Source organism: Fistularia commersonii, chromosome 22, assembly GCF_037954325.1.
Source record: "Fistularia commersonii isolate RoL2024-O1a breed Wild chromosome 22, RoL_Fcom_v1.0, whole genome shotgun sequence".
NCBI classification, from domain to species: Eukaryota; Metazoa; Chordata; class Actinopteri; order Syngnathiformes; family Fistulariidae; genus Fistularia; species Fistularia commersonii.
The window spans coordinates 843,958-869,497 of NC_141305.1; the positions used below are offsets into that span (position 1 = coordinate 843,958).

Consider the following 25,540-nt stretch of genomic DNA (forward strand, 5'->3'; position numbering starts at 1 on the left):
GCTTACCCAGATCCCACCAAGGGCTCCCCGGCGCCGGTCTGATCCGCGCTGCTCGCCTCCTCCGCGGGCATCGTGTCTGCCGGTTCCTGCCCTTCCGCGGGGGAGGAGGAGCCGCCGCCGCCGCACCTGACCCACATTAACATTTAAAACAAACACAACTTGAAACCTTTTTTTTTTTTCTATGAACGTATCGTACTTGGAATAATAAATGAAAACACAATGAAATAAAGGAAAAAGCGGCGGGCTCTTTACCGGCCGTCGGCGTGTGTTCGCTCGGCGACCCGCTGACCGCACGGCGCCCTCCGAGCGGTGCCGTCAAGCTACCGGTTGTGCGCGGTCACAGCCGCCAGCTTCCGGTTCTCAAAGTAAGAGCGCCGGAAGTGCTCGTGTTTTTTTTGGGTTTTTTTTTGAATAGGCACTTTCGCAAAAAGGATTAAAATAGGGTGGGCGGTTAAATCCACGCGTTAACGTTGATCCTTGTTCGCTCATTGTATATATGGCAAAACAAGAATTGAATATTCAGTGTTTCAATTTTTTTCATACGCTGATTTATTTTCACAACTGTCACGTGCTTGACACCACCTGGCTGCTCAGGTAACGATATTAATATATATTTGCCATGATTCCAGGAACTGGAAAGGGCTCTGACGTTCAATTGCCTTTTTTTCTGTTTCCATCCTAATGTCAGGCATGAGACTCCCTGAAAAGTGACAGAAAAAAAAAAGGAAAATGTTAAGGAGGACATCTGTCCAGATGGAACATGAATGTTTCGAATATCTTTTGACAGCATCACGATAATTATTACCAAAAAAAAAAGGTTTATTTTAATGTTAGACTGGTGGTTACCCAACCTGATCAGAGCGCAGATGAGCCGAGTGGATCAGGATGGTGAGTGTGAAGGACTTTGCCTTGGAGAAGAAGGAGAAGAGGACTGAAATTACCCCAGAAAATCAGCTCAGAAACATTTAATCCTGCTAAATCGGGATTTTGGGCTTATTATCCACAATTCCTCCCCCTGTATTATCCCCCCCCCCCCAATTCTTCTTAGTTTCAACGGAAAATGTTTGAAGGTTCTTCACTCAGAGCAGTGTGAGAAGTATGTCAGAATGGTGCAGGACATGTATGACATCTGTGTGGGAGTGCTGAGGAGGATGCAGAGCTGACGGAGGAGGTGGGAGTCCATCGAGGACCAGCTCCAGGCTCCAGGATGAGGTGTGACAGGAATCCCCGTGGACTATGACGTTTGCAGATGAGATCAGGGAGCTGCTGGAGGTATACCCTGGAGAGCAGACGCACGGAGGTGAGCTGCAGCGAGACAGGATACATGTGTGTGGCAGGGAGTGGTGGCGAGGCGGTGGAGATGAAGATCTCTTTGAGAGTGAGGAGGATGGATGGGACCAGAGGGATGGAGAAGACCTGGGTAGAAGGATGCTGAGGTTGGAGGAGGTCTAGAAGACCAGAGAAGTGGTTTACGGATGGAGAGACAGGAAGTTAGTTAATGTGAGAGGGTTAGACGGTGGCAGATGATTGGCTGTGGCCAAAAGAGAAGATGTCTAAACAAGTCATGATCTCACACACCTTCATGCAGTGGGTCAGTGCAGGAGCAAAGTTTTGGGGTTTCCTGTCTTCTGCAGGCCTTGTCCAGGTGGATGGGATGAACCTCCAAGAGCCTCCTGGTCAGGTTCACCAATTTATACATTTCTGTCATGGATGATCTCCGGGAAAGATACTCCGATAACAGCAGAATCTTGACTCGGACGCCCAGGCAGATTTTAAAGAGGAGAAATAAAACCGCTAGTATGGAACTGTGACATCCTTTGGAGGCTGAAGATGTCCTCCGTGATGGATCCCTAAGTACTGGTAGCTTGAGCTGCAGAAACCACACACACACCTTACCGACCTCCACGCCAGAGATCTCCGGCTCACAAACACTTCAGCCAAACCAGACGGTGTGTAATGGGGCTTTAATTTCCAGCTCCAGCAAATTATAAAATTTTTCTGGACATATGTACACAAATATACTGTCAACACACACACACTCACACACACTCACACACACACTCAACTGTTTGTCCATTTTTCTTTGAGAGGGTGAAAGGGGTGTTCAGAGCTAGCCCTGCTAGCTGTTTTCTGTGGACACACACGCGCACACACACACACACACACAGACACACACACACCTTGTTTGACACAGTTATTTCTAGCCTCAGGCTTGGCAGTAGACTACTCACAGTTTCTACAACGTTTGAACTTTTCTAAAAAAAAAAAAAAAAAAAAAAAAAAAAAAAAAAAAAAAAACAAAAGCAAAAAAAAAAAAAGGGTAATCCCAAAGGGTCGGCCGGATGCCGTTCCTTCATCTCGGTGGGTTCGGGGTCGAATCCGAGCCGCCGCCATCCGTGCCGGGCCTCCACGCTGCCCCGCGGCCTGGCGTTGGTGTGTCGGCCTTCGACGGGCGTCCGGGTTGAGGAGGAGCGCGGCACTTGAGGTGATTGTCTGTTTGGACGGTTCTCTGGCTAAATGCTATCCCTGAGCAGGTCGATGCGCAGGGCCAGCTCCTTGAAGGAGGGCCGCGGGGCCGGGCTGCCGTCCCAGCACTCCTCCATGATCTCGTGGATCTGACACACAGGGAGGTCAAAGGTCAAAGAAAACACACAAATGTGCCTTTTTCAAAAAAAAAAAAAAGGTAAACTTTTTTTCCACGAGGCGGGAACTCACTTCTTAGATTAGGATTATAAATTTAGGATTGCGACTAAAACGTTCATTCACTTATTTATTTATCAATCAGCTACGACGCCTCTCCTATGCCGGCTGTGATTGGGCAAGAGACCGGCCAATCACAGGGCACCGTTTACACCCTCTCATTCACACGTCTGCAGTGAAGCTCCTGCAAGAGTTTGGACCGCAGGAGGAACCTGGAGAGCCCTGAGGAACCCCACGCAGACACGGGGAGAACATGGAGACTCCACACAGGAAGCCAACCAGAGGGAATATTTTCCCCACGCTTTTAAATTATCTCTATTTTTTGATGTAACTACAGGTTGATGTGACCTTTCCCCTGTGTAAAGTGTGACTATCTGTCCTGTCATCATCTGGGTGGAGCTCCAGGAGCTGGAGGAGGTACCTCTGCTGGACAGCCCAGCGGCTGAGGCAGCCTGCTGCCGGATCTGAGGAGCTCGGTGAGGTGGTACACGATCAGCTGGCCCTGCTTGTCGTTCCCCATCATCGACATGAAGATCTGGCGGGGGAAAAAAAAAAACCCACAACATAATTAAAAACATGGAATTTCAACCCCGAGTCTGAAAGCCATCTTTCCTCCTCCATGTGATAAACCTTCCCGAAACAACAACAAAAATTGGGTCAAGCTGACGGCATGAGGTGCAGCCGGCTTGAAGCAGGTTGAGACACGCCGAGCGCCGTGGAAGCAACGGCGGCGGCTTTGGCTCCGCCCCCCCGCCGGGTCCTCGTTTACAGACGTTTGGCCGCTTCTATTATGCAACTGTGATCTCAGAAACATTTACCGCCGACGGCAACGTTGGAACAACTGCGAGGTGAACCTGAGGAGCGGTCGGGTGTCGCTCGGCCCGTCCTCAGGGGAAGGCGAGGGCAAACCCGCCGACCTCCCAACGGTCTGACGTCAATTCGCTCGTTCATCCCACGGATGCCGCCACAGCTGAGAGCGTGTGTTTGTGCACGGCGGCTTCCGCATGTTTGCCGGGGGATGGCGAGGCCATGAAAGGGCAGGGCGGAGCAGGTCTGCCGGTCTGAGGCTCCTGAGACATGGAAGAGACGGCCTTCACCTGAAGGAACCCGGTGTTTCAGGTCCGGAGGGACGAAGTGTGTCCTCCAAGCTGCCGTTTGCTCAGGATGAAGAGATGATACAGACCCGTCCTGATCATCCAGCCGGGCCAGCAGCCCTGGGAGGACCTCACTACTGTCCTGCAGAGCATCTACACAACACCTTTGCAGGAATGTGACTGGATTAGCGGTTTTATCTTCTGAAGGCATGCAGAAGTCTTCTTCTTCCTCTGGTTTGGTCAGTGCTCTTCACTTCTCACATCGGAGGAACCGAGCCACAGCTGCCCCGTTAGGCCGCTCCCTTCGGGGAGCCGGCAAAGCCAATCGCCTGCCTCGGCCCGGCCCCTCGGCCAATCACCTGCCTCCTTCTGACCCCTTGGCCAATCGCCCGCCTCCGTCTGACCCCTCAGCTAATCGCCTGCCTCCGTCTGAGCCATCGGCCAATCGCCCGCTTCCGTCTGACCCCTCGGCCAATCGCCCGCCTCCTTCTGACCCCTCGGCCAATCGCCCGCCTCTGCCTGACCCCTCAGCCAATCGCCCGCCTCCGTTCTGACCCCACAGTGTGTGTGTGTGTGTGTGTTTTCACTCACGGCGGGGGGGCTGCAGTTCTTGTCGCTGTGTGTGAAGAGCTCGTAAAGGACCACGCCGAAGCTCCAGACGTCCGACGCCACCGAGAACTTGCTCTCGGTCAGAGACTCGGGAGCGTACCTGCAGAACATCATCCAGCGGGTCACTCAGGTCTGTCCAGAGAGCTACCAGGCAACATCTTGGTTTCTTCTCCGCGCCGGGCCTGGAATTCAACCCTCATCTGCACCCCGTAGAAGAAGAATCTACCGCGATACGCCGTCCGCAAGCGTGACACTGACCAGAAGATGGGGCTCTCCCCCGGCTCCTTCACCATGTAGTACTCCTTGTCCTGAGGAAGGACCTTGGTGAGGCCGAAGTCCCCGATCTTCACCCTCTGCTCGCTCTCCACCAGGATGTTCCTGGTCGCCAGGTCCCGGTGGATGTACCTCTTACTGGACAGGTACTCCATACCCTGCACACACACACACACACACACACCACAGGGCTGTCAGCGCCTCTGGCATCGGAGGGAAGACCTCGCGGCCGGTCAGGTGGACACCTTGCAGATCTGAGAGGTGTAATGGATGAGCTTCTTGTGGTCGATCCTCTCCTTGTTCTTGATGAGGTAATCTCGCAGACTTCCGAAGGGCAGATACTCCATGATGAGACGCAGGTTATGCCGCCCTGGGAAGGAAGGAAGGAAGGGGGGGGGGGGGGGAAGGATTCCAATGAAGCCGACGTGCACGTGGACGGAAGTGAGGAGCGTCGAGAAGCACGACTATCTCCTGGAGATGGAGCTGGAGGTCGGGCCCGTACCGGCGCTGTAGCAAACGCCTTTGTACTTGACGATGTTCTCGTGCTGCAGGGACTTCAGGATGTCGATCTCCCGCTCGAAGTCGCGGATGTGCTCGGCGGTGCTGTGCTGCAGCTTCTTCACCGCCACCACCTCCCCCGTGTTGTCCTGCAGCGGGTCGTACCGGCACATCTCCACGCTGCCGAAGTTCCCCTGAGGCGGAGCGACACCTTGAGCGGGACCGCCGAGATCCGGCGAAAAGCGAAGCCGGGAGCTTCGAGAGAGACTCGCGGAGGCCGGTGGACGGACGCCACCATCTGACCTTCACCTCCCTCCATACCTTGCCCAGCTGCTGGAGGAAGATCAGGTGTCTCTCCTCGAACTGGGCCGGCTCCTGACTCTCGAAGCCGCCGCTGGCCCACGCCGAGCCCGCCGTCCTGTTCGGGAGGATGTCGCTGTCCACGATCAGCTCGTAGTCTGGAGATGCGAGGAGAAGACGACACGTCGAGGTGGACCGAGGAGGAGAAAATGACAACGTTGTTTCCGGCGCCCCCTGCTGACCTGGCGTGAAGAGGCTGTTGAGGTCGCGGAAAACGGCGCGGAAGGACGGCCTGAAGGTGGGTTCGTAGTTCATGCAGCTGTTGATCAGGTCGGCCAGCTCGGTCCATTTGGGCGCCGGGAGCTGGTGGCGGTCCTGGTAGAACAGGTTTTTCTGGAACACCACAACGGCGAGGAGGGGGAGGTTAGGGGTTCCTGTCCGACGGACCGAAACACAAGGACCCACGCGGTGGAGACCCACTCCCACCGACAGGAACGGTGATAAGACCTCATGTTCCCGGCAGAGAGCCGCGTTCCTCTGATACAAACCTACTAGCAGCACCTTCTGCTCGCTCTAAGCCATCTCAGGCAAAACTGTTCTCAGTTCTACTACCTCAGTGGTGGAACAAACTTCCGGAAGCAACAAGACGAGCATCATCTCTCTCAACCTTCAAGAAACAGGTAAAAACTTTTCTCTTTCAGGACTTTTTACTGCGCTGATGCCCCAGATCAGGTTAAGCAGCAAGTTAGGCCGTGCATTGTGTGCGTGTGTGTGTGTGTGTACGTTTGCGTATTTGTCAAAAAAAAAAAAAACCTCACCAACCCCAGCTTACTGTTCTGTATATTTCCTGTGCATCTTGTATTTGCAAATGTATTTGCAGTCCTTATGTCCTCTATTGTAAGTCGCTTTGGATAAAAGCGTCTGCCGAATGTAATGTAATGTAATGTAATGCAATGCAATGTAATGAAATGTAATGAAATGTAACGTAACGTGTCACACGGAGTGGAACTGGTTCCTGACCCAGCTGGCAAGTCGGTCCGCTTGGTTTCAAACTGCGTTTGAGATCCTCTGCTTAAGTGAAGAAACTCAATCCATTCTAGACCCCTGGTTTTGTTATGTTTTCAAAAAAAGAACGCCATACGTAATTCCTCTTATACGTAATTCCTCTTCCCTCGGCTGCAGGGAATGTTCAAATCTTTGTAGTTAACAGTTAAGACAATTTATATTTCATTGTATTTCTTATTCTCCCTCCTTCCTACTATTATCTATTACTATTATGTTTTTGCTTGAAACTCTGGCACAACAATTTCCTTCGGGATAAATAAAGTTGTTCTCTCTCTCAATGACAAATGATGTATGAAAAATATTAATACATAATAAAAGGGGAGTTTCTCATCTGGTGCTCTATCCTTATCTTACTGGCTCCAGCCTTCATGCTACGATGCTATGCTAAATGCGATTTCAAGTCTAAACTGGAACGAAGCCGCTCCTCTTTCTGAAGCCACCGAATCGTCCCCGACCGGCTTCGAGCGACGCCACGGACGCCTCGTCCGTCCACATTCCCGTCGTCCGTCGTGCCAAATCTCCCGCCTTCTCGGGGACGATGCTCTCCGTCGCCGGATCTCACCGACGACAACTTCTCCGTCCCTCCATGAACAGAAAGGACTCGTGTTTTTGGGAAAACTCCCAAGCGATGCACTCGGAGGTGAAGGTTCACAAACGAGCGTCAGAACGCCCACGGGGATGAAACGTTAGCAAGCGGACACGTCACATCCGAGCCACTTTTAAAAACACGTTGAACGTGAAAATAAATCCCTGCGCCGTAAACCCAACGGCAGAGAAAGGATGCGAACGTCGCGACCCCTTCACACTTCATGTTTCCCCGCCCGGCGGCGCGACTGCGATTGTTTTTCTTCCTTTCCGAGTGGACGTGAAGCGTCACGGCGGGCGTCCTCGTCTGAACCCAGAAACTCTGTCGTCAGTCGGTGCGTCTACGCAGGAACTTGTCGGATCATCTCACCGCATATTTCTAAGCGGAGCTGGATGAACGTCATGCTGGAGATGCCTAAAAAAGGGAACGCCGGCGGGCGTTTTGTAGATCTCGGCGAGATAAACACAGCTTCTGTTATCGGGGCCGGCTCGCCCGTCTATTTCCAGCCGCCGAGCGACGTTATTGTAATAAACACTTGAGTAAGAAGCCGCAGACTGAAGGCCGGTCCGCGGGAGGCGGCTCTGGCACGGAGGTGCCGCTAAACCCGACGGATTCGCGCTCACGCGGTACCTTGTTGTCGTCCAGGGCCGCCAGAGGTCTTTCCCCGCCGCTGCAGATCTCCCACAGCGTGGTGCCGAAGCTCCACTTGTCCGCGGCCAGGCTGAGGTTGGCGGCGTCCTCGATGCACTCGGGGGAAACCCACGGGATTCTCTCGATCAGGACTGGACACCGACCCAAAAACAATCGCCCCCGTTAGCACGTTAGCTCAAACTCCACCGATGTCTATTCTAAATAGGTGCGAGATAAAGAGTCCGGCGCCGCCCTCGTCTGGCGGCAGAGGGGAACTGCTGGCGAGCGGCGCCCGGGAAAGGCTCACCGTCTTTGGGCAGGACGGTGATGCTGATGCCGGGGTCGCTCAGCTTGACGAAGGGCGCGCTGCCCGCCCTGCGGTCCTCCTCTCGGGTGAGGAGCACGTTTTTAGCGCAGACGTTGCCGTGGATGAGATGCTTGTCCTCCTGCGGGTTCAGGACAAAGTGCTAAGTTTTCCAGCGCGTTCCCTTCGGAGAGGGGCTTTTTCGGCGAGCGTGAACCTCAGACGGGTCCGACGCGTCGAGCGGATTCCTACCAGGAAGTTCATGACCGAGGCCAGCTGCTTGGCCACCTCCAGCTTCCACAGGATGTTTACAGAGTTTTTGTTCTTCTTCAAGTAGGTGTCCAGGGAGCCAAACTTCACGTACTCCTGCACCATGATGTCTGAGGGAATTCAATGATTCAATTACTTCGTTCGCGGAGCTCCGGACGCCGAGACGAGGGGAGGTTGGACTTACTCTCTTCCCCGCAGACGCACACGCCGTAGTTGAGGATCAGGTGCTTGAACGACAGCTGGCTCATCATGCTGGCCGCTTCGAAAAAAGACTGGGAGACCAGAACAGAAGGGGGGAAATGTGTTTTCAAACCTGTCATTGTTCGCAAGCTAACGCAACAGCAACAGGTGAGAACGACACGGAGCGGATTTTCATCGGGCTACCGAGCGGAAGGGAAATAATCACATCTTAGACAGAAAATGTGGTGACGTGAACACCTTTCAGGAATGGAGAAACAGAGATTCGAACCATCTAACGCTGAATAACTGATCCATGGTCACCGGAGCCGCTCAGGTTCACTCGGTACCCGTCCATCCCAGGTGGAGACTGACAAGCATTTTGCACGTCTGGACCATGACGGCTCTCCAGTGAAGCTCCTGCAGGTGTTTGCACTGCGGGAGGAACCCGGAGAACCCGGAGAACCCTGAGGAACCCCGACGCACGCATGTCGCTCACCAGCTTTGACCGAAAGTTTTCTCCCTGCAGGCTGGAGGCTGAAATGAAACGTCCACTCCCTCTGGAGTTCACATTAACATTTAGCTCCCCACGAATCTGCACCGTAGTGGAACGAGACGGAAAAACCAACCGCAACCTTCACCTGGGTGCGTCTCCTGCACGAGGTCCACTAATGGAAACGTTTTTGTCGACGGCTCCGCTGGAACCCGGATGGAAATCGCATTCGTCGGCCGTTTGCAGCCCGAGGCACGAGAGTCGGCGGCCGCCGGGACTCCGGGGGCTTTTCAAAGTTCTCAACCGGTTGCGCTTTTTGGATCGGACAAGGTTCAGTCTGGATCGGCCCAAACGGAACCCGATCTGAGAGGCTTTCAGCGCAATTTCACGTGACGGAGTTCCTCCAGGCTCCTCCCACCGCCCCAAAACACGCAGCAGCTTCACCGGACACCCGGAACGGTCCGGAGGCGTGGATAGCGCTACGCCTCTTCGACGTGTGAATGTGGCGTCTCCGAACCCCGCCTCTCGGCCAATCACGGCGGGGTTAGGCCGCGTGCTGGATAAGCGGCGCAGATAATGAATGAATGAATGAATGAATGAATGAATGAGGAATGCGAGCGCTGTCAGTTTGACAACTGGAACTAAAACAATCGTCGCGAACTGAAGTCCAAGAGGAGCAACGGGGAGAGCAGCTCCCGGGGATGCAGACCTCGGAGTAGTTCCTGTGGACCTGGTCCAGCACCTTCATGACCACTTCAGTTTTGTGGACCAGCCCGTAGTCTCCCAGCTCCTTGCGGACGCCCTTGAAGATCTTGGTGAACGTCCCCTGACCCAGACTCTCCATCTGGGGGAAAAGAATCCCACATCGGCGTGAATCGACGCGGCCGCCGTGTGACATTTAACGTAAATAAAATGAAAACACCCACTGATTCCAGGTCCTCCTTCTTTATCTTGTGAAACACCATTTGGCTGATGTTGTGTCGGTGCAATGACGGCGATAAAGGCACTTCGGACCCTTTGTTGCTCCTGCACACCAGGAGGCACGACTTCTCTGTGCAGGGAGCAGCCACAATTGATATTTAGAGAACTTATAAAGTGAAGCAAAGTCACACGATTCAAAAGCCTTCGCGGCAACATCTCTGCACGCTGTGGACGGCGAGCGTCTAGGTATCCTTTTCCCCTATAATCACCTCCATTAAGGTTTCAAGCCAGTGAAACAACCCATCTTCTCTTTAGAAGCAGGGAGCTGACTGGCTAGAAGAAACCCTCAATCTATTCCTGCGGCCGCCATCGATTAAGTCGAACCCCAAATGCGTGTTCCTCACCAAAGCGCGAGGCCTGGTAGGACTCCTCTCGCGGTCTTCGATGCCCTGGAAGGAAGCCGTTCTGCGCTAACACGTAACACCGATGCTAACGGCGAGATTCCCTGACATTTCTGCGCGTCCCGATCCTCCGCCACGCCACCGTTAGCCCCGCCCACAAGCAGGGCGCCTGACGGATCCTGGTTCTTAAGGACAGACGTGAGACGTCACCTTTGGATTTAGGCGGGCAGCACTTGCTGAATTGGAAAATCACGCTGTCCGAGCGCACGGTTTCCTTTTGGTAGCAGCCCAGCAGCTCCTGCAGGCCGCCGAAGTTTCGCTTGGTCCCGGTGAGGTTGAACTCCCCGCCGGCGGACCGGGTGATCTGGCAGTGCTTGTATTCCACGGCGTCGTACACCTGGCGGAGGAAAAACAAAGTTCACGTCATTGGTTTTCCGGACATATTTATTTTGATAACTTGCTGTGCCGCCCCTGCACTCCACTCAGTCGGGGTTTTTTTTTTCCGCGCATCGGATCGGCGAGCTAACCGTCGCTAACACGGCGACCCACAAACGAACAGCTTATTTCTTCTTCTTCGAGCTTTTCCCTTCAGGTGTCGCCACAGCGAGTCAACCTTCTCCATCTAACCCTATTCTCTGGATCCTCCTCTCTCACACCAACTACCTTCATATCTTCTCTCACTACGTCCATACATCTTCTCTTTGGTCTTCCTCCAGACCTCTTGCTTGGCAGCTCCAATTCCAGCATCCGTCTACCAATATATTCTCCATCCCTCCTCTGTCCATGACCCAACCATCTCAGTCTGGCTTCTCTGACCTTCTCTCCAAAACATCTAGACCTCCTGCCTGGCAGCTCCACCTTCAGCAACCTTCTACCCAGATCTTCACCATGGTTTGGACAAGAACAAAGGAGTGTTCCATTTCCAAACCGTCTCGGTAATCACGTTGTCTCGGTCATACATGTCCTGCATCCCTATGACAAATTCTTCTCTTCCTCTGGGGTTTTCCCGTCAGGGGTCCCCACAGCAAATCAACCTTCTCCATCTAACCCTTTTCTTTGGATCCTCCTCTCACACACCAACTACCTTCATATCCATAAATCTTCTCCTTGGTCTTCCTCTAGACCTCAAATTCCAGCATCCATCTACTAATATATTCTCTATCCCTCCTCTGTCCATGACCCAACCATCTCCGTCTGGCTTCTCTGACCTTCTCTCCAAAACATCTAACATGTGCTGTTCCTCTGATAGACTCATTCCTGATCCTCTCCATCCTGGTCACTCCCAAAGAGAACCTCAACATCTTCATCTCTGCAACCTCTAGTTCTGCCTGCTGTCTTTTGGTCATTGGAACAGTTTCTAGTCCAAACATCATCGCTGGTCTCACCACTGTCTTGTACACCTTTCCTTTCATTCTGGCTGATGTTCTTCTATCTCTTGGTACCCCTGACACTTTTCTCCACCCACTCCAACCTTCTTGGACCGTCTCTTCACCTCTTCTCCACACTCTCCTACGCTCTGGACTGTTGACCCCCAGTACTTGAAATCCTCCAGCTTCTTGATCTCCACTCCCTGTGGCCTCACCGTTCCACCCGAGTTCCTCTCATTCACACACATTTATTCTGTCTTGCTGCCACTAACTTTCATTCCTCTCCTTCCCAGAGCATACCTCCACCTCTCTAGATGTTCCTATTTGTAAAGAGAAAAAGCCGAGCGGTGAGAGACACCCGCTGGATCTCATCAGAAAGAAAGCAGCATTAAGAAGAAAATATGACGAGGCCCGTCGCAACAGGTGATTGGCAGAATATGCTACTTGCTAGCTGCAGAGGCCGTGAATGCCTCAAAACTTAACAATTAAAAGGGGCTAAAAGAGTGATGTAACCTAAATTCCATGTTTTGTCCAGACTTGCTGACAGCGCCGACCGGTGTGAGACGTCTGAGAGGGAGGGACCTTTCAAAGACCATTTAAATCGCATCTGCAGCGTGAACCTCATGGCTGCGTGCGGCCCGTCCTCGCTGCACGTAGCATTAGCTACGGATTTAGCGGAAACCCCCCCCGCCGCCGCCGCCGCGGAGCGACCATCTGCTAAAACAAATTCACCCGTTCATTTCTTTCCCCCCGCTTTGTGGCGAATGGCTTGCGAGCGCGGCGTTGACGCGTCGCGTCACTAATTGGTTTCACGACAGAACGGCGGCGTGCTGAGACGGAATCTGGATCGGGTCGCGACGCGCCGACGGTGACGTCAGTCTTCTGATGCGTCAGTCATGCCGCTGTGGTTCCCCTTAACTGATCTCTCCTAAGATAAGTCTGGAATGAATCTCATCATCTTCTCCTTCTGATGTCCCCCCCCCCCCCGCATGTTCCTCCGGCGCTTCCGCCGTGACCTTTACCCACCTCGACGGGGAAAGTCAGGAAATACTTGTCGAAGTCCTTGGGGCTGCAGCGCAGGATGTACAGCCCGCACTGGTTCCCACACTTCTGAAGCCGGTTGATGGCAAACTCCATCCTGGAAGCACCGAGAGACGGCAGGTTAGGACCTCCGGACGGACACCAGCGCCACAGAATCTTCTACAAGTGAAGGCATCAGAGGTGAAGATGTGGAGGGTGACGGGAGGACGGAGAGGACCATCCTTGTGAGATGTTCCAGAGATAGAGGTGGTTTGGACACGGTCAGAGGAAGGATGGAGAAGATCTGGGAAGAAGGAGGCTGAGGAGAGAGGAGGTTTCCGGACGCAGGGGAAGAGGAGAGGAAGCTAGTCGGAGCGAGAAGAGAGGTTTGGATGGAGGGAGGTGATTGGCCGTAGCTCCAGAAGGAAGAACATCCGAGGCCGACGGTGGTCTCCACTCACGAGATGGGGCCGTGGCAGTGGGCCGCGATGGCCTCCACCAGCCTTGGGGGCGCCACCTCTTTGCAGAGGTAATGGTGAGCGTCGGCGGTGAGCCGGTAGTAGCCGTCCACCAGGGACATGAAGGACAGGGCTTCGGACAGGTTGGGGAACTCCAGCTCCTGGAACACAGAAGGTTCAGAGACCTCCCGGGAGGCGTGGCTCTGGAAGCCTCCCGAGGGGGGGGGGGGACGACGGCGTTACCAGGTTCTTGCCGTCCTGCTTGTTGATGGTGACCACGCGGCTCTCCGAGGAACCCTCCTTGTTGGCGTGCTTCACGCTGATGTCGGTGACGTCGGGGAAGTCGCAAAAGGCCTGCAGCTCCTGGGAAACGGGGAAAAACCCGGGAGAGAAGATCGTCACTTCGAGTCTGGGAAACAAAACGCGAGGGTCCAGGAAAAGCGGGGCGCCGCACCGCCGACCTTCTCGGAGTCTTTCAACTTCTCGCAGCACCACTGGATGCCGGTGTCCGCCGCCACCAGGATGATGACCTGCCCCTTGGACGGCTCTCTGGCCTGGAAGGTCTCCGTGTAGAAGGCTTTCTCCAGGGACTCCATGCTGGTGAGGTACTTGAGCTTGAGGTCGCGCACCGTGGTGCGGCACTGACTGAACTGCTGGATGAAGCGCTTGAAGCGGAAGCGGATCCGCTTGCGCGTCAAGAAGTTGCAGTCCTGGATCTGGGCCCTCATGTCCTTCGGCAAAAAAGACTTGTAGCTGGAAGGAAGCGAGAGAAGGTCTCACGGGTTGGAGGGAAACGTTCGCGCCAAGGAGAGCGCGCTAGATGTCAGCTTCCCGCTCGGGAAGCTTAAATCCGGCCGCTGACCTTATTGTGTGATAGATTTCCAGCGGGGACATCTGCCTCTCCTTGGCGGTCCGGGTCATGTCCAGCACGGCCATGCCCAGGCACTCCTCCTGGCACTCGTGGGAGCTGGGGATCTTCACCAGGCCGCTCACAAAGTCATCCCTCCACTGCGCACAAGAAGGAAGCCGGATGTTTTAGCGACGTGGCCTCGCCGCTCGCAGACGACCTGCAGAAACCCCGACGTTCCCCGAGGAGCGAGCGCCTTCGGCCTCGACCGCTCGGGGCGGAAAGGGAGAATAATAACAGCGGCGCTAACAGCTACATGCTAACGTAATGTGACACAACATCAGGTTTAATATTGAGAAAAGAAATAACGGCGGGCGCCGGCGAGACGTGGCGGCAGATCAGTAGCTTCCAGGAAGCTGTTGGATCCACGGAGGAACTTGGTGGTGGGAGAGGAGGAGGCTGGACGGAGGCAGATGATTGGCTGCCCTCGCACAGCGCCGACAAATGCTGATTTGGCAAAGATAATCCGACTCTACTTCAAGTTATCCCCTTGCATGATGAACTCTAGATTGCAAATAATGTAGCTTTTTCTCCTCCTCGCTGTTGGTTTTATTTTGGAACCCTTTAATTTGCACAACTTCTGCAGTAAATCGGGGTCTTCACCACAAACGCGGGACGATTGAAGCCGCAGAAATCGACCGTATCCTTCACTTCCCCGAGGCGAAGCCCGACATCTGTCTGCAGCGGTGGCGGCGGCGGCGGCGAGCGTGCACGCCGGCTTTCGACGCAGCCTGCCGCTCCCTGCGCTGACCCCCGCCGCGGCGCTTCTCTTCTGCTAGGCTTTTCCCCGGCCGCTGGGGCAGATTTCCACAGGCGTAAATCCAACATAATCCCCAGGTTCACCCAGGGTTCACGACTGGTTACCTAAAGTGACCTATACATACCTACTTCGCCGCTCTGCGGCCGAGGCGTCCCGCCGCGACGCTCGGACGAGATGTTTCTCGGTGCTGGGCGGAGGAGAAACTATTTAACAACGCTTTGGCTTTACGCCGTTTCGGAACGCGAGATCCGACGGCCGTCCGTCCGAGCCGTTCGTCCTCCGTCAGTCGTTGAGGCCTCAGTTCGATCCTGACATACATGATCCGAGTAGAGTTTTGTTGAAATATTGGATTCTTCACGGTGGCCCGTCTCTCTAGGATACATGAGTGACAGGGTGAATGATTCTTTGTCTCTCTAAGATATACGAACATGAATTATATAACGTAAATGACGGTGAAAGGTGGTTTGTCTGTATAATGTGAGTGAGAGGGTGAATGGTTGTATGTCTGAATGAGGTGTGGATGAAAGGGTGAATGTTTTTTTCTTCTAAATTAATTGTGAATGAAAGCGTGAATGTTTTTTCTTCTAAGTTGTGGATGAAAGGGTGACTGTTTTTTTTCCCTCTATACAAGTCATGGATGAAAGGGTGAATTTTTTTCTTCTGAGTTTATTACTTTTATATGAGGTGCGGATGAAAGTGTGAATGTTTTTTCTTCTAAGTTGTGGATGAGAGGATGAATGGTTGTATGTCTCTGAATGAGGTGTGGATTAAAGGGTGAATCTTTTTCCTCTCAATGAATTGTGAATGAAAGTGTGAATGTTTTTTCTTCTAAGTTGTGGATGAGAGAGCGAATGTTTTTTTCTTCCATGAGTTGTGGATGGAAGCGTGAATGTTTTTTCTTCTTCTGAGTTTGTTTCTTTTCTATGAAATGTGGATGAAAGGGTGAACGTTTTTTTTCCCTCTATACGAGTCGTGGATGAGAGGATGAATGGTCTCTGTGACCGGCAGGCGGGACGGGTTCTGACCCCGTGACCTGGATCAGCGGGTACGACAGTGACCGAGTGGCTTCGTTCTAGGACTCGTGCAAAAGGAACTTTGTAGAAAGTCATTGGAGGTGTCTGAGCTAAATTCAGTTTGAATATAAAACATGTAAAAATGAAACCGGGTGTTAAAAGGAGAACTGGAACATATGCAAATGGATGGGGTTGTTCTGCAGAACTAAACGCCGAGGCACTTTAAAGATGAGAATGTCAAATAAAGTTGAATGGGCCGAAGTCACTGGGAGGAAGGAACGGCGGCGGGTATCAGCCCGGCCTGGTGTTCGCACGCTTCCAGGGACGGGCGTTTCGGCCGCCGTCGCGCCAATGAACCGGGTTCGAGTCACTTCTCCGCCTAAAGAACACCAACCCCTGAACCCCAACAGCTGGACGGACCTTCACCGCGGCTCGCAGGTCATCGGAATCGAGGGCCGGTGTTGGAAACTAGCTTAGGAAAATACACCAACATTCAAGCGGACTTTTGTTCTGGAATGGTCACGGTTTGCTATGGCCCTGTATACATTAAAAATCAAATGCTTCAGGAGTCATATCTTATGTAACCGGGCTCCACTTACAGTCACAAAGCGCTTCGGATGGCTTTCTGACAGAGACAGACGGACGCAGGCGGCAGGAGAGCTGCCACGCTAAGTGCTAACCCTTCCATCGGGAGCAGCTTGTGGCTGCAGACCGGAGGAGCCGGGAATCCAACCGGCAACCTTCGCTAACAACCAGATGCTAACGTCACAGCCCGCCTCCGACCACCGACCCGATGAAACTGAAAAGCATCAGACGCGCGCAGGCGAACCACGAAGCGTCGCGCTCCTATTTGTATATTTCTACTGGTCTTTACACAAACGACGAATTCTAATCATCCTTGATATTCTCGGCGTGGCCTCGATACCGCCGCGCTTGTCGAGGACACGAGCTGGAGCGTCATCTGGGCTGCGAGGTGCCGGCAGATACTGACCTGGAAGAAGAGGTACGACATGACAAAGTCGTCCAGGACGGGACTTTCGGACCCCTTGGCGACCCCGTATCGATACGCCCGGGACGCCCCGCTGCTGTACCAGCCAGGGTAGTAGTACCTTCATCCAGAGACACAAAGAAGAGGTTGAACGGATTACTTTACCACGGTTGAAAACATAACTCACACACTTTGACACACAAGGGGCAACCGAGGGTGTGAATGCTAACGCGCTCACACGCTAACGCACGGCCGGCAGAAGCTATCCGTTCAGGTGTTACGTCATAATAATAAGAATAAAAATAAGAATAGGAACAACTTTATTTATCCCGAAGGAAATTGTCGTGCCAGAGTTTCAAGTAAAACTTAACAATAATAGATGATTAATTTTTAATTCCAATAAATTCCAATAAAATTCCAATATTCAATTAATTTTTAATTAATTTCATAAATTTTAATTCCTCTTCCCTCAGCCGCAGGGAATGTTCAAATCTTTGTAGTTAACAGTTAAGACAATTTATATTTCATTGTATTTATTATTCTTCCTCCTTCCTACTATTATCTATTACTGTTATGTTTTTACTTGAAACTCTGGCGCAACAATTTCCTTCGGGATAAATAAAGTTGTTCTCATCTCATAATAGTAGGCAGGAGGGAGAATAAGAAATACAAATAAAACATAAAGTGTCGAAGTTAAGGCTATGAAGTGTTTCAAAGTCTCAAAAAGTGCTAAGATTTGAATATTCCCTTAATTCCTCTGACTCGTTGGTTATTCATGAACTGCAAGTTTGTTTTTTTTCCCCCCCATTTTCATTCTGTTTCTGGCGGCGCAGTAGTTTGCCCTTCCAACGGAAGGCGAGAAGGTTCCCGGTTTGATCCCGACTCAGGAGTGTGATCGGGTGGCGCCGGCAAGCGTCTGCGTCCCATATTTCTCATTTTCCGGGGGGGGGGGAAAGTCGGTTTGACGGCATATTTTTCTTCCTATACCGCAGGAGGTGTGCTGCCGCTCGGCGCCATCATCGTTGAACAGACAGCGAGCGAAGATCCGTGGACGTACCTTATCCTGAAATAAACATCTTCCGATGCGGATTCATCCAGGTGGAAGATGTGGTTGGGCGGGAACCACAGGCGGTCCTGCTCTCTGAAGAGCCCGAACAGGGCGCAGTACAGAGGAGATATACCTGCAGCGGAGCAACACGGGACGTCAGGCGACAGGCCGAGGCTCAAAACCAGGAGCTCCGAGGACCATTTTCCGTTTGAATTTCCGGAAGAGGCGTTCCGAAAGCTGTGTCTAGTACCGACACGGACGCGCGCGGGTGTGGATGGAGACGCTCTAAAATGTCAGTTGTGTTTGCTTTATAATCAAACACAAAACATCCAAATCCGGCGAAACATGCTGGCGAGCCGAGTCCTGCCGCAACCTCCCGCCCGCGTACTTTTATTGACTCTCAACTCGTACGGCTGAGACAGAAGGGAGAGGGAGAAAAATAAATTCCGAGCGAGCTACCACATTTTTGTGTAATCAGTGAGGAGAGTAAAGGAAGCAATTGAGTCGGTAGACAAAGCATGGAAATGATTGAAAAAGCCAACCGTTTTTCTGCTGATAGGTTCCACTGATGTTTGGCTGTGGCCTCTTGATAACCTTATCTTGGGACTTATGCCCCGAGTTACGACAAACTACATGAATGGGGGTGCTTTATGCAAGCTTGAAATGCTGGAGTACTCACTGCACGCCTTGGCTGCATCTATGCACAGCTCCTCCGCCACATAATCCCCAGGTGGGTAGCTGAGGAAGTCGCAGTCGGCCGTCCCCCGGCAGCCGCGATAGAAACGAAGCCTCAAAACAGCAGCGTCTGGTCTTATGTCTGAAGATTCCCGATGGGCGGTCCCGTTCTGGTGCACCACCGGACATGTGTCAGTCACAGTGTCCATTGCTGGCAGGGAGGCCATCAACAACATGTAACCTTTGGGGAAAGAGAGAGAGAGAGAGAGAGAGCGAGGGGGAGGAGGGAAAATGAAGAAAAAATAAAATAATTCAAAAATGACATGTCAGCAGGAAGAATGAACGATCTGGAGTTAACAGAGTGTGAGGAATTTAATATCATGATCAGCTAGGCTACATGGTCTCCAATGTTGCATAAAGTGTTAGCTGCCATACAGAAGAGCCATTGTCTGTGGAAAGGTTATAAAATCTGTAAATCTAAAAAAAGGTTCCTCTCTATGAGGGACGAGATTCACTGTAAACACAGCCTTGGGATTTTTAGCTTGTCGCATGTAATTTTCTAAAATGAGTATAATGCTGATCAATTTAGAAATGGAGCACGATCCACCAATTTAAATTTAGACCCACAAAGCGGCCGCCCAACCAACGCCGGCCGATGTAAATATCCCGCTCTTTGCCGAAGCGCCGCATAATATCAAGCCGCCGCCGTGCGAAACCGGGGCGCGAACTCGAACGCGTTCCGTCAACGCGAGGCGGGCGGCGGCGTTATTCCAGACGCAGGTCTACCTGTGGACTCGCGGCGGCGGCGGCGGGGCGGCGTTTGAAACCCGTCGCAACAATACTCCGCGACCTACTTCAGGTACGGCGTCGCGACGCTTCCGAACAAAGTCAGTCTGCACACTGAGCGCGCGCACGTGAATACTTCGAAGTATAACATGTATAATACCTAATGCGCGACGGTCCACTCCGGAGAGTAGCATTCATCATGTGACACTCGGTACATGTGAGCAGCATGACTGTTGTCATAGCAGAGCTAATTTCTGCACAGGAAATTGTCCGACGGTCTTATCTAAGCGCAGGGATAAATATATAAAATGCTCCCGATGCTTTTTACACAGACATCTACGGGTCTGGAAAAGTTGGCGAGCCGGCCCGTGGCGGCCGCGGATGCTTTTGCGTCCCATATGTGAAAGGCTAATGAGCAAAGATGAATTGCGCCTGCAGAGAGCCTAAAATATTAGATATTGTATAATCCCTGATGTAACTATTTACAGCTATATACAGCTGCTGTGTGACTCAAGTGGAGCAGTGTTCTCTGGCGAGTTACTCACAAATTTGTGAAATACAATCCCTCTCTCTTGTTGGGAGTCTGTCTGATATAACGTAACCCATGTCCCTGACACATAACCAAGTTAGTCAGTGACGTCGGCATAGACGGCTACGAGAACTGCATCAGAGCATATTTCTGCGGCTCAGCAGATAAAGGCGCCGGCCGAGTGAGGATTTTAACGTCGCTTTCTTGCCTTGTTTGTGACACCGGCTGTTTGGCAAGTGGACAGAATAGGTTGCACAACAGCGGCCGCGTTGTATAATGATGTTAAATATTATTTAACACGTGCATCGTCGTCGTCACACGGATGCCAGATGAGCTCGCGATTCACCTCCATTCATTCGGATTAAAGAAAAATAAAGAAAAAGCGCAAACCATTTGCATTTTTACCCTTATCTTTGACCTCGAAAAGTATCAGACGGGCTCTATTATTTACCGTCCTAATCAGTCAGAAAAGAAACATTTATTTCTCCCGCCGGATCGAAGTTATATGAGAGGGGGAAAAAAAAAAAAAAAAGGATAAAGTTCAGACGCAAGTTTGAGCTTAAATCTGAAGAACGGGGCTCTCGATCACATATCATAGAATTCCGGTTCAACGCCGTCGACGTCAGGCCCCGTTTCACTGAGGAACACCAGCTAACTTATCGTTTATTATCGTTTAATATCGCTCACAACGGCAAACGCGCTCTTTTCCTCGGTGCTGAGATGCATCTCGGGTAGCGAGCGTCCGTTCGGTGGAAAGGTGAGGGCCGGAGGGTCACCAGGTGAGCGCAGCCACGGGAAGTTTTCAATCGTCTGACAATCATTGATCACCTCCACGACCTATTTCTGACGCTGACCGAGAGATAAACAGCTGAATGGAAAAAAAAAAAAAAAAAAGTCTCTCGCACGGTTTCTGCCAACTGTAGACGTGAGTCACGCATAAATGGGAAATGGCTCGTTTCAACAGAAAACCAGACCTTGACCATAGCATCGGCGCGCCGCTAAACAATCAGAGTGATACGTGTCTGGCTGGGGGGAAAGGACAGGGAGGTGACGGGGGGAAAACGTCCATGATTGCTGCCGCCGGGGCAGGTAAACCTCTCAAACGCCGGGCGAGATGAGCTCGAAGCATCCGGAGGGGGGGAAAGCCACGGGTACGATCACATTCGAAAGGGTGAAAATATCTCACCGGAATAGCAAGACATCATCATTATCATACGTGTGCAGAACGAGTGGAGGCGGGGGCGCAACTGGAAAAAGCAGAACGTCTTTACATTTAAGGAACTGAAAGAAGACCGAACTTAAAAACAACGATAACGAACATGAGAATCACGCGTTCTGACGGTTTCTGTCGCGGCGACGCCTGACGCTTCCGGTAGCTCACCTGCGGGCGGAAGGTCGAGAGGAGACGACCGTCACGGTTCGGACGGAGCGACGGAACGATCCGGATGTCCCTCCGTCGCAGAGCTTAGAAGGAACCGGAACGAAACTCAAATCAAAGCCCGGGATGTGAGGGTTCGGGGGGGACGGTCGTCCTCACAGACATATAACCTCTTGCCTCACCAGATGTGATATAACTGTTTTTACATGCTACCATTCGATAAAAAAAAAAAAAAAAAGTCGGACTTTTTGTACTTTTCGTGCGAGAAGGAAAAAATAACTCAAATAAATCACAGAATTGAAAATGCCAAGCTTCAAAGTGTGTTCTCAAAGAGGACAGACGTGTTCCATCCAACGGCGGCGGTTATCCAAACCATGTGCTTTTGCCTTTTTAACTTGGAAATTGACGCTGTACCGTTTTGACTGTCTCTCAAACGTCCTCTCCGGGTCGGACGGGCCCTCTCTTGCGTTCGCTGTGAGCCACAGGCCGCCTGAGTCAACAACAAATGTCATATTTTGCCTGGCATCTGAGTTCTCTGGAAATACATCAGCGGTTTCTCTCTTTTTTTCTTCTTCTTCTTTCTCCCTCGCTCTCTCTCTCTCTCTCCCCCCACTCTCTTCTCTGGAGTTCGTGACATAATGCATGTTACATTACACAAGCAGCAACCGAAATTCTGATTTGCACATGAATAATGTCAGCGGGGAAGAATATCCGTGGGAGATTACTGTAAAAACTGCCTAAAGCATTTACATACCGACCAAATTGAATCCGGGACTTCAGCAACATTTCCAACAACTTGATTATGATGATATATTTCTTTCACGCCGGGGCAGGGGACACGAGATTTAAACATTTCATAACTTTTCCGTGACCACGGGAGCCTTGATAAGTCGGTGCATTTCGAAAACTTTCTGCAAAACATTCACCAGCGACCTCCCAGCTCCTGCAAGCGGGCGTTACCTAACTGTTTGCATGGAGCTCCGGGACTTCCATCGCTCAGGTGCCTGGAACAGCTACATAACCCGGGTTTAACGCTCCGTACAGCCCGCGGGGCGCCGGGAGCTCGGAGCCACGGCCGCAGCCCGGGTTCCTACGTGTGCGCTTTTCCACAAACACCATCGCTGCGAGTTTATTTCCTGCGTGGAAAGTTGCGCTCCGGCGTCAACAGGTCGCCGCGGCGTCCAGAGATTAAGTTGACAGTGAACGTTGCAGCTAACGGCCAGATGCACCCACCCACTTTGAACCGAAAAACACACACGTTCGGGAGCATTCCGGTGGCTGTCGGAACGCCGTTAACAGGTTGAGAAGCAGCGAAAACAAAGAGGGAGGAATAAAAAACAAACAGACAAACAGCGAAACAACGGGGGACTTACTTCGGTGGACGAGCCAGTCGTGCGGTTAGCTAGCCGGCTGCTAGCTTCCTAGGCCGGCGGTGGAGCCAGGACGGGCGAGCCTTGACGGCTTCCGACGGACCCCCCCGCCGCCGCCGCCGCCGCCGCCGCCGCCGCCGCGGTTCTATATTACCGCTCCAAAAAAAATAAAAAAACCTCCCCGGTTGATGACAGCTTATTTACGGTTGCAATTCATCGCAACTTACTCTGATTTCCATGTCGCAATCGGCCGCCTGAGCCGCTAGGCGAAGCTAAGCCTGCCCAGACGGACGCTTCCCATCACGGCAACTTTATCCGTCTATCTTGTCAACATTGTAACTTTAGCTAATGCTAACTGAAAGTGCCCGTCTCTTGCTAACACCGGTCCGGCGCCGCGGTGCTCATCCCGGGGCGCTCCGCCCCGTCCGTGCCGTGACTACCACCCGCGATACGAGCGACACATTATGGAGAGGTCCCCCTCGTCCTCTTCCCTCTTCTTCGGACACACTCGTAGCACCGCCCGGCACCGCAGCCGGCTAGTCGTTAGCCGCGCAGACTGAGCTCCGGCGAGGCAGAGACGGTTCAAATCAGTCAACACGGCGGCCTCGCCCACTATCACCGCGCTGCGTTCACGGACTGTGGGAAATGTCACGATTCCAGGCTTTCGTAACCCGAAGAAAAAAAACACAGACCTACTTTTAAATTTGCTATGTAACAACCCTACATTGTCCTTGCCGTGACCGTGACTGTTTTTTTCCCCACCATCCACGCAAGATGACTTCGGTAAGCGGCGGAGCGGAGAAACCACTGACAGGAAGCCCCCGCGACGTTCACGGTGCGGGGATCCGTCCGGCAGCCGCTGACGGCGGGGGAGCGGGAGAGGGAGCAGAGGCGCCCCGCGTCCGACCCGGCCTCCTGCCTCCTGCCTCCTCCCTGCAACCCAAAACAAGACTGTTCACGTCCACACACACACACACACACACACACACACACACACACACACACACACACACACACACACACACACACACACACACACACACAAGGGCAAAAGCATGTTGCATTATGGAAAAGGCATAAAAATAAAGGTTTCTTGTTGGTGCACATCCACATGGGGATGTGGAAAACTGGGAGCCGTCGGAGGCCCGACTTGATTTTTGGGATCGACGGGGGACAAAAAAAGCGTGTTTGTTTTCATCACACTGTGTGAGAAATTAAAAATGTGACATTTCTCTTTCTGATTATTTCCCATACATTTTTGGGCCAGTTTACAATGGTGGACATATTGGAGGATTATCATTGATATTTCTTGTTGATCTCTGATAGTTGCAGGTCACCCGATGACCTTTTGGACCACCGACCAATACGATATATTAAAAATAGGAATAAGAATAAGAAAAAGAATAAGACTAAGAATAAGAATAAGAATAAGAATAAGAATAAGAATAAGAACAACTTTATTTATTCCGACAAAATTGTTGTGCCAGAGTTGCAAGAAAAGTATAACCATAATAAACAATAGTAGAAAATTGTATAAACAGTAAAAAACTAAGAGAAAAGGCAGAATACGAAATAAGAATAAACTATAGAGTGTCTTAAGTAACAGGTGAAAACTATAAAGTGTCTTAAATAGATAGATGGATAGACTTTTTTTTGTTTCCAACAATGACAGTAAAGGTTAAAAATGAAAATCAGAGCACCAGGAACATGTTAAACATACTAAAAATATTAATATGAAATTAAAAAAATATTAAGGTTTTTATATGAAACAGGTGGAGAAAAGAAAGGCCCATAAATACTCCATATAAATTTACATGTACGCGTGTGTGTGTGTGTGTGTATCCACACGGTATATACCATGCAGGTGGAGGGATCTTCCTAGGATTCCTCTCTTATGGAGATGTGAGATGTTCTTCCCGGGCTGTGCTGGACCTTTCCTCCCAGGTTGGTGGTCACGTGGAGATGCGAGCCCATCAGCACCGGGGCCACTTTGGCCTTCATGCCCCACATCTTCTCCACCAGTATTCCTCCAGCTTCTCTTGGTCTTTCCTCCTGATCCTCCACCATATCCGTCTGGTCCTCCATCACACGTTTGTCCATCTGGAACTGAAATTCCCGCAGGATCTCGGCCCGGTGGTTCTGGATCGCCCTCGGAGATGTCCTCCATCCTGATCCCGGGACCTCCAGCCCGAACTCGGGACAGATGTTCCAGTGTACGATGCTAGCTATGACGCTAACAATGCTAAGGGGATGGACACTGTGACAGGATAGCTCAGGAGGTTAAATGGCTTCAAAGTGCTTTACACTGGACTGCATTCACACACACACACACACACACACACACACACACACACACACACACACACACACACACACACACACACACACACACACACACACACACACACACACACACAGCGGCAGAGCTGCCATGCAAGGCGCTGACCAGGATGTCTGAAGCTACCAAGGGTTTGGTGGATGCTTCAGCATGCAGACAAGAGGAGCAGGAAGTCTAAGCACCAACCTTGCAGGAGAGCCAGAGTCAAAAGGGTCTTCTTGGGGTGCATTTATTATCAAAACAAACCCCAAGAAGACCCTTTCCACCCACAATGTCACGAGATACATCAGGATGAGTGAAACCACACTAGATGGGGTAACGCTTGCTTAGTCATAAATATACTGCTCAAAAAAATAAAGGGAACACTTGAACAACACAATGTAACTCCAAGTCAATCACACGTGTGTGAAATCATAGTGTCCACTCAGGAAGCAACACACATTCATTTTGACTTGTTTTAAGGACATTACATCAAAGTTGGATCAGCCTGGAGTTTGTTTTTACACTTTAATTTGGAGTGTGATTCCTAATCCAGACCTCCATGGGTTGATACATTTAAATTCCATTGATCATTTTTGTGCG

General features: G+C 51.7%; 1 protein-coding gene across 2 annotated transcripts; it reads right to left on the reverse strand.

Annotated features, from left to right (window-relative positions):
- Positions 1-161: 161 nt before the first annotated feature.
- Positions 162-23,435, reverse strand: jak2b (Janus kinase 2b). Of its 2 annotated transcripts, XM_086169964.1 has the most exons (26): positions 22,624-23,435; positions 18,562-18,798; positions 17,892-18,015; positions 16,838-16,955; positions 14,029-14,174; positions 13,628-13,919; positions 13,410-13,529; positions 13,170-13,327; positions 12,715-12,826; positions 10,532-10,718; positions 9,926-10,050; positions 9,709-9,843; positions 8,514-8,601; positions 8,312-8,439; positions 8,063-8,201; positions 7,756-7,907; positions 5,717-5,867; positions 5,496-5,632; positions 5,179-5,368; positions 4,922-5,046; positions 4,662-4,834; positions 4,386-4,503; positions 3,122-3,235; positions 1,579-2,615; positions 852-1,448; positions 162-700 (listed from the first exon to the last, which is right to left on the reverse strand). In XM_086169964.1, exons 2-24 carry the CDS (start codon positions 18,791-18,793, stop codon positions 2,514-2,516), a joined length of 3,366 nt encoding a protein of 1,121 aa, XP_086026090.1. In that variant the 5' UTR covers positions 18,794-18,798; positions 22,624-23,435; the 3' UTR covers positions 162-700; positions 852-1,448; positions 1,579-2,513. The 2 variants fall into 2 exon arrangements, with proteins under 2 accessions (XP_086026090.1, XP_086026091.1); XM_086169965.1 differs by lacking the exon at positions 22,624-23,435 and having other exon boundaries at positions 18,562-22,145.
- Between the last annotated feature and the right edge of the window lie 2,105 nt (positions 23,436-25,540).